General features: G+C 47.9%; 1 protein-coding gene across 5 annotated transcripts; it reads right to left on the bottom strand.

Annotated features, from left to right (window-relative positions):
- Nucleotides 1-1123: 1123 nt before the first annotated feature.
- On the bottom strand, nt 1124-8942 carry nudt17.L (nudix hydrolase 17 L homeolog). 5 transcript variants are annotated; one of them, XM_018229137.2, is made up of 9 exons: nt 8811-8942; nt 6290-6420; nt 6092-6214; nt 5565-5748; nt 5122-5147; nt 4825-4911; nt 4593-4691; nt 1677-1801; nt 1124-1344 (listed from the first exon to the last, which is right to left on the bottom strand). In XM_018229137.2, the coding sequence occupies exons 2-9, from the start codon at nt 6362-6364 to the stop codon at nt 1173-1175; spliced, it is 891 nt and encodes a 296-aa protein (XP_018084626.1). In that variant the 5' UTR covers nt 6365-6420; nt 8811-8942; the 3' UTR covers nt 1124-1172.
- Between the last annotated feature and the right edge of the window lie 68 nt (nt 8943-9010).

Here is a 9010-nt window from a genome sequence, read left to right as displayed (position 1 = left end):
CTCTGTACTTCCTGCTCCTGGGCTGTTCTCTTTCCCATGGTCAGACAGGAACCTCCCCCTGGGTAAGTGAATCCAATCTCCCCCAGTACTTACCCAGGTACAGAGATCTGATTCTCTGTACTTCCTGCTCCTGGGCTGCTCTCTTTCCCATGGTCAGACAGGAACCTCCCCCTGGGTAAGTGAATCCAATCTCCCCCAGTACTTACCCAGGTACAGAGCTCTGATTCTCTGTACTTCCTGCTCCTGGGCTGTTCTCTTTCCCATGGTCAGACAGGAACCTCCCCCTGGGTAAGTGAATCCAATCTCCCCAGTACTTACCCAGGTACAGAGCTCTGATTCTCTGTACTTCTGCTCCTGGGCTGTTCTCTTTCCCATGGTCAGACAGGAAACCTCCCCCTGGGTAAGTGAATCCAATCTCCCCCAGTACATACCCAGGTACAGAGCTCTGATTCTCTGTACTTCCTGCTCCTGGGCTGTTCTCTTTCCCATGGTCAGACAGGAACCTCCCCCTGGGTAAGTGAATTCAATCTCCCCCAGTACATACCCAGGTACAGAGCTCTGATTCTCTCTACTTCCTGCTCCTGAGCTGCTTTTTTTGTTCATAGCCATATAGGGGCATCAAGGAATAGCAGTGAAGAAACCTGTTGTTGGTGCTTTCATGTTTCATACCTGACCATGGGAAGGAGAGCAGTCCAGATTTCTGCATAAAGAGGTTCCTAGTGGGGCCAGTGCAAATGGGGTCTGATGTACTTCCAGTTTGGGGGTTTCCCTTCGTAAATGCCACCATTAATCTCCCCATTTCCATAATAAAGGCATTAATGCTTCAGTGCTGCCATGTTGGTTACCATCTGTTTATATGAAATCCAAAGATCTCCCCCTATGTTGTGTAACATATGAAGGTCCCATCCTTTGGCTCTGGATAAAGACCCCGTATTCTGCTTGGGGGGGGGGTCTCTCCGAGTGCCGTAGGATTAGCTTCCTGGCAGCAGCCATTGCACATATTTAATGTACTTAAAGCGACAGTGTATTATGTTTTTTACGTTTCCTATTTTGTAGCCAGAGGTTAGAGGGTTAAACCTGTATTATTCTTCCAGCCAGAAAACCACAGATTAGGGAAATTGTGTTACCGCAAATAAAACGTATTTATTCAGAATGTTTCCATTGTATCATATTTATGCACAGGGGGAGGAGTTCGTGGGCATCCCATCCAGCCACAGGCTAAGGGCATATTTGGTGCCGGTGCTGATCCGTTCTATGTCTTCCCCTTCTTTGGGCGCTGAGTTCAGGAATGTGGCCATGCTGCGATCTGATTGGCTCAGAGATCCATGTATTAATTCCAAGACACTACAGGGAGGGGGATGGAGACAGAGATCAGCCTAATACTTATATACTTGGGTCCCCAGATGTTGCTAAACTACAATTCCCAGCAGCCTCCAACATAGGCTCAAGGCATTCTGGGTAGTCCTGCAATATCCAAGGATTTAGATTTCAACACAGGAAGTTTGTATTGGGTCTAGTAACCAATAGAAACCAGTAAGTGCTGATTGGCTTTCAGAACCATGTGACTTTTATTACACTGCCCCATTAAATAGCTTGGTATTTACTTACTGGGTAGCGGCAGCAAGAAACGTTAACAGAAATGTGCAGTTTAATCAGTACAGAAACCCAACACATACCTGATGCTGGCAGGTAAAGGACCGCATGGACTCCCAGAATACTCAGCTGCAACAATATGCTTGGCTATCTCTGTATCCAACCAAACACATGCACTGACCTCCCGCTCGTCTGGGCACAGCCTCTCCTGCCATGGAGGGAAGGACAGACGTTCAACTCTGGGTATCTCAGGTAAGTAGTTTGTGTGCAGGTGGGATACACAGTCCCGGTACAGTAGGTATGTGGGCAGGTAGTTTCTCTACAGGTGGGAAAAGGGAGGGATACACAGTCCCAGTACAGTAGGTACAGTAGGTATGTGGGTAGGTAGTTTGTGTGCAGGTGGGAGAGGGGAGGGATACACAGTCCCAGTACAGTAGGTACAGTAGGTATGTGGGTAGGTAGTTTGTGTGCAGGTGGGAGAGGGGAGGGATACACAGTCCCAGTACAGTAGGTACAGTAGGTACAGTAGGTATGTGGGTAGGTAGTTTCTGTGCAGGTGGGAGAGGGGAAGGATACACAGTCCCAGTACAGTAGGTATGTGGGTAGGTAGTTTGTGTACAGGTGGGAGAGGGGAGGGATACACAGTCCCAGTACAGTAGGTACAGTAGGTATGTGGGTAGGTAGTTTGTTTGCAGGTGGGAGAGGGGAGGGATACACAGTCCCAGTACAGTAGGTACAGTAGGTATGTGGGTAGGTAGTTTGTGTATAGGTGGGAGAGGGGAGGGATACACAGTCCCAGTACAGTAGGTATGTGGGTAGGTAGTTTCTGTACAGGTGGGGGAGGGATACACAGTCCCGCTACAGTAGGTATGTGGGTAGGTAGTTTGTGTGCAGGTGGGAGAGGGGAGGGATACACAGTCCCAGTAAAAGTAGGTACAGTAAGTATGTGGGTAGGTAGTTTGTGTGGGAGGTGGGAGAGGGGAGGGATACACAGTCCCAGTACAGTAGGTACAGTAGGTATGTGGGTAGGTAGTTTGTGTGCAGGTGGGAGAGGGGTGGGATACACAGTCCCAGTACAGTAGGTACAGTAGGTATGTGGGTAGGTAGTTTCTGTGCAGGTGGGAGAGGGATACACAGTCCCAGTACAGTAGGTATGTGGGTAGGTAGTTTCTGTACAGGTGGGGGAGGGGAGGGATACACAGTCCCGGTACAGTAGGTATGTGGGTAGGTAGTTTGTGTGCAGGTGGGAGAGGGGAGGGATACACAGTCCCAGTACAGTAGGTACAGTAGGTATGTGGGTAGGTAGTTTGTGTGCAGGTGGGAGAGGGGAGGGATACACAGTCCCAGTACAGTAGGTACAGTAGGTACAGTAGGTATGTGGGTAGGTAGTTTCTGTGCAGGTGGGAGAGGGGAAGGATACACAGTCCCAGTACAGTAGGTATGTGGGTAGGTAGTTTGTGTACAGGTGGGAGAGGGGAGGGATACACAGTCCCAGTACAGTAGGTACAGTTAGGTATGTGGGTAGGTAGTTTGTTTGCAGGTGGGAGAGGGGAGGGATACACAGTCCCAGTACAGTAGGTACAGTAGGTATGTGGGTAGGTAGTTTGTGTATAGGTGGGAGAGGGGAGGGATACACAGTCCAGTACAGTAGGTATGTGGGTAGGTAGTTTCTGTACAGGTGGGGGAGGGATACACAGTCCCGCTACAGTAGGTATGTGGGTAGGTAGTTTGTGTGCAGGTGGGAGAGGGGAGGGATACACAGTCCCAGTACAGTAGGTACAGTAAGTATGTGGGTAGGTAGTTTGTGTGCAGGTGGGAGAGGGGAGGGATACACAGTCCCAGTACAGTAGGTACAGTAGGTATGTGGGTAGGGTAGTTTGTGTGCAGGTGGAGAGGGGTGGGATACACAGTCCCAGTACAGTAGGTACAGTAGGTATGTGGGTAGGTAGTTTCTGTGCAGGTGGGGAGAGGGATACACAGTCCCAGTACAGTAGGTATGTGGGTAGGTAGTTTTGTACAGGTGGGGGAGGGGAGGGATACACAGTCCCGGTACAGTAGGTATGTGGGTAGGTAGTTTGTGTGCAGGTGGGAGAGGGGAGGGATACACAGTCCCAGTACAGTAGGTACAGTAGGTATGTGGGTAGGTAGTTTTGTGTGCAGGTGGGAGAGGGGAGGGATACACAGTCCAGTACAGTAGGTACAGTAGGTACAGTAGGTATGTGGGTAGGTAGTTTCTGTGCAGGTGGGAGAGGGGAAGGATACACAGTCCCAGTACAGTAGGTATGTGGGTAGGTAGTTTGTGTACAGGTGGGAGAGGGGAGGGATACACAGTCCCAGTACAGTAGGTACAGTAGGTATGTGGGTAGGTAGTTTGTTTGCAGGTGGGAGAGGGGAGGGATACACAGTCCCAGTACAGTAGGTACAGTAGGTATGTGGGTAGGTAGTTTGTGTATAGGTGGGAGAGGGGAGGGATACACAGTCCCAGTACAGTAGGTATGTGGGTAGGTAGTTTCTGTACAGGTGGGGGAGGGATACACAGTCCCGCTACAGTAGGTATGTGGGTAGGTAGTTTGTGTGCAGGTGGGAGAGGGGAGGGATACACAGTCCCAGTACAGTAGGTACAGTAAGTATGTGGGTAGGTAGTTTGTGTGCAGGTGGGAGAGGGGAGGGATACACAGTCCCAGTACAGTAGGTACAGTAGGTATGTGGGTAGGTAGTTTGTGTGCAGGTGGGAGAGGGGTGGGATACACAGTCCCAGTACAGTAAGTATGTGGGTAGGTAGTTTCTGTGCAGGTGGGAGAGGGATACACAGTCCCAGTACAGTAGGTACAGTAGGTATGTGGGTAGGTAGTTTCTGTACAGGTGGGGGAGGGGAGGGATACACAGTCCCGGTACAGTAGGTATGTGGGTAGGTAGTTTGTGTGCAGGTGGGAGAGGGGAGGGATACACAGTCCCAGTACAGTAGGAATGTGGGTAGATAGTTTCTGTGGGTCACTTACCTGCATCTGTTGATGAGTCTCATTAGTCTGAACCAGTAGGTAAGTCACAATATGGTGGCGGGAAGGCAGACCCCGGCTGAGCAGTGGAGGGAACGCTGACTGTGGGTGAAGATTAAGATAATAAATAGTAAGAAAATCTGAAAGGAAAGTAAGGGGAGTACATTTATTGTCACGTTGCTCCACCAGTAAGTTACTGTAAATAACTGCCCCTATCAGTGGCGCTAGAAGTCACCTCCCACAGTCCCAGCATGCTCCATGACACTTCCTGTAACCGCAGGCCAGTTTCCTCCTGGAGTTCCCGCAGTCCGGCCTCCAGTAGCTGCGAATGAGAGAAGAGACAGGACAGGGTCAGATACACGGCGTAACCTTCCAGTGGAGGTGGTACCAACCAACATCCAGTAATAGAGTGACCTTTCCACCAATCAAAAGCCATCTCTCTGCTGGTGTACAGCCCTGCACTGGGACCCAAAATCCAGGTTGCCCCATAGCAGATTGCCAGGACTTTGTGCCCCCTCATGCCCCAACTCACCTGCTCTCCTAGCTCAACGTGTCCACCTGAGGAGATAAAAAAGGGAGATGTAAGAGGCTTCTGGGGGAAGAATTTTTTGTTTGCACAGTGCGCTTCCTATTTGCACAGCGCACTTCCTGTTTACACAGTGCAATTCCTATTTGCACAGCGCACTTCCTGTTTACACAGTTCACTTCCTATTTCCACAGCACACTTCCTATTTGCACAGCGCACTTCCTGTTTACACAGCGCACTTCCTGTTTACACAGCGCACTTCCTGTTTACACCGCGCACTTCCTGTTTACACCGCGCACTTCCTGTTTACACCGCGCACTTCCTGTTTACACCGCGCACTTCCTGTTTACACAGCGCACTTCCTGTTTACACAGCGCACTTCCTGTCCAGTAATCTATGCTCAGCTGCCAGGAATAAAGCTAGGTGTGTGTGTGCTTATTTAGACTTACCTGGTGGAACCCAGACATTGGGGAAGATGTTCAGGCTCTTGGATCTCCTGGTGAGCAGAACCTTCTTATTAATGGACTGGACCAGCACAGCGACCCCCACGTCCACCCCACGACCCTGTATCTCCTGGGGGAGGGACGCGGATTGCCTGGGGCTCAGGTTCTTGATGGGGCAGAATGACGGTCTCTGTATTGGGGGACATTATAATTAGGGATGCACCGAATCCTTCTGCCGGGCCGAACCGAATCTGAATTTGCATATTGAAATTAGGGGTGGAGAGGGAAATCGCGTGACTTTTTGTCACAAAACAAGGAAGTAAAAAAATGTTTTCCCCTTCTCACATGTCATTTGCATATGCAAATTAGGATTTGGTTTGGTATTCGGCCGATTCTTTCGCAAAACGATTCGGGGTTCGACCGAATCCAAAATAGTGGATTCGGTGCATCCCTAATTATAATGACAGATAGTTATAGTTGCACCATGGATATCAGGGTGCAGATGAAACATTTAATAAAGGACTGGTACTTACTTGCAGCTGCACTCTCGTTGAGCCGAGGAACTGACAATCTGATATTACAAACTGGTTTTTCTCCAGGCCGCAGTGGATGAACGCTTTGTCCCCGTTATTGGCGGAGTAATGCCCCGTGATCCCCTGTAATATCCAAGTGTTACAGATCACTGCTGGTTACTAAGGCTTATTTACCCTGGCAACCAGGGAGTCACTTACCTGTGCAAACTTAGCGCAATGCAGCAGGGAATTCTCTTTGGTCAGATAGACCAGAACTCGTTTCGCAGACTCCATGTTTTTTTTGGGCAGGTCAGAGAGACCTGATCATTGTCATTCTGTCGGTCAGTGGCCTGAAACACAAGTAACGGCTGGTTAGTGACCCTTCTGCACCCACCGCTATATCACATGCACCTGTACACTAACACCTCTGCCAATAGCCTGCTCTGAGTAACCACTACCCCTTCTCTCTCTGTACTACGCTCACATTGACTTCAATACAGGAAGCGCCTCGTTCCCAGAATCCTCTTTGTTTAAAAAAAAAAACAAAAACTCAAGGCTGCCATCTGCTGGTCAGGCATGAGAAGAAATTTTGTTAAATTGTCATTTTTTAAATTCGCTTTTAAGTATGAAAACTGAAATATTCTGGTTGCTAATCTGTCGGTTCCTAGCAACCAGGCCATGGATTGACAGGAATATAAATAGGAAGGGCCTGAACAGAGAGGAAACAATCTAGGCTGACAGGGATTCAGCTTTATGTTGAATGATCCCAGCAATTAGCTCTTTAAAGGGGAAGTAAACCCCTAACTTTGTTTATTCTCTATGCAAAAAGCTTCTCTGGATGCTGCTCTCTCTAGATTATTATAGTAATGACAACAAAAAACCAAGAGAGCTGAAAAGCAGGAAGTAGTGTTCTGGCTGTTATGTTACACATCCACTCACTCCAGCCTTTATACATTACATTTTTGCCTAACTAACTACATTTGAAAAAAAAATTTTTTTGGGGGGGGGGTCGGGGGGTCCAGCAGCAAGTTTGCATGCAATGTGTCCAATACAGTGCACCACGTTATTGTGAGCTGGGCTCGGTGGCCCAGTTCAGAAGTGTCCGCGGCCCGATTCTGGCTCGCAGCCCGGCGGTTGGGGACCCATGTTCTAAATAGGGATGCACCAAATCCAGGATTCGGTTCGGCCTTTTTCAGCAGGATTCGGATTCGGCCGAATCCTTCTGCCCAGCCGAACTGAATTCTAATTTGTATATGCAAATTAGGGACGGGTGGGAAATGCGCTACTTTTTGTCAGAAAACAAGGAAGTAAAAAATGTTTTCCCTTCCCACCCCTAATTAACATATGCAAATAAGGGTTCAGATTCGGTTCCGTATTCGGCCAAATCCAAAATAGTGGATTCGGTGCATCCCTAGTTCTAAAGCAGCTCTGGGAGGGGGGGTCGCCGGCCCTCTAAATTGTTCTAAATTGATAAATTTAGTTGATATATTTCTTACCGTATCTTTGTCCCTGCTGAGCAGAATCTCTGGATTTCATTACAGGCAGCTGTTAGACTTGATACAATAGTTACTGATACTCCAGAGATACTACTGAGATGGATCAACTAAATGTTACAAAATTGTAACAGAATCTGGACCTGAGTTACTGAGCTGCCAGACTCAAACACCAGAGACACCAACATTCAACTTTATAATTTTGTAAAAACTGTAAAAAATAAATAATGCAGCAGGGAGCAAACACACATCTCCTGGCGCTGTCTGAAGGAGGCCATGGGGATACTTACAGTTACACTACAGCAGAGTTATACTTATTAATACAGTATTATAACCTGTATCTCACGGGCCAAACAAACAGGTAGCGCATGATTGGCCAGACACATGACTGCCCAGAATCTATTGTCCCAACAGGCTGAATGAGCAGAACCACAGGATGTTTAGAGGAGCTGTGGCCCCTTTATTTCTCAATGTTCCAGGCACTCTGCGACCCCCAACAAGACAGGCCCAGTAGCTCAGGCAGAAGGGTAGGACTTGGCTGGGCTGTCAGATCTATGGCAGCACCAAATGCCCCTGGGATAAATGGAAAAAAGACAAATTCTAGAATTCTCACTTGCCCTGGTCTGTTATAGGGCTTGTTCACCTGTAAATTAATTTTTAGTTTGATGTACAGAACGATATTCTGAGACAATTTACAGTTGGTTATTATTTTTTATTATTTGTGGTTTTTGACTTATTTCGCTTTTTATTCAGCAGCTCTCCAGTTTGCAGTGTCAGCCATCTGGTTGCTAGGGTCCAAAATGACCTTAGCAACAGAGCACTGATTTGAATGAGAATATAGAATATTAATAGTGGTGGGTCAGAACAGAAAGAGGAGGAATAAGTCGCAATAACAATAAAGGTGTAGCCTTACAGAGCATTTGTTTTTAGATGGGGTCAGTGACCCCCTTTTGAAAGCTGGAAAGAGTCAGGAGAAGAAGGCAAATAATTCAAAAACTATAATAAAATAAATAATGAAGACCAATTGAAAAGCTGCTTAGAATTCTATAATATACTAAAAGTGAACCTGAAGGCGAATCACCCCTTTAACATTTATGAACAGGGACTATTGCTGCACTACATACAATTCCCACAATCATCTACTTCCCCCATCACTGCCCTGAGGTTCCCCTAGAATAAATAGTAATAAAGCACTAACAAAAAACATGCACAGACCAGAAGCCCAGGACTCGGCCAATAGAACTCACATAGCTTCCGCTTCCTGTCATCTTCCTGACACCGTGCGATCGTTACCTTGGCAACCACATAGCAACTTCCGGCATTAGCTCCTCTTCTTGAAGTCTTAGCGGGTGAGGGGGTGGCAGTGGAAGAGGCTGATTGGTAGACTCGCCTGTGTTAAGATGGGATAGAGCGCCACTGGCTTGGAAGGACACTCTTGCTTCAGAAT

Source organism: Xenopus laevis, chromosome 8L (genome assembly GCF_017654675.1).
Source record: "Xenopus laevis strain J_2021 chromosome 8L, Xenopus_laevis_v10.1, whole genome shotgun sequence".
NCBI classification, from domain to species: domain Eukaryota; kingdom Metazoa; phylum Chordata; class Amphibia; order Anura; family Pipidae; genus Xenopus; species Xenopus laevis.
Note: the sequence above shows the minus strand (reverse complement) of the source record. Positions and strands in the feature narration are given on the sequence as shown.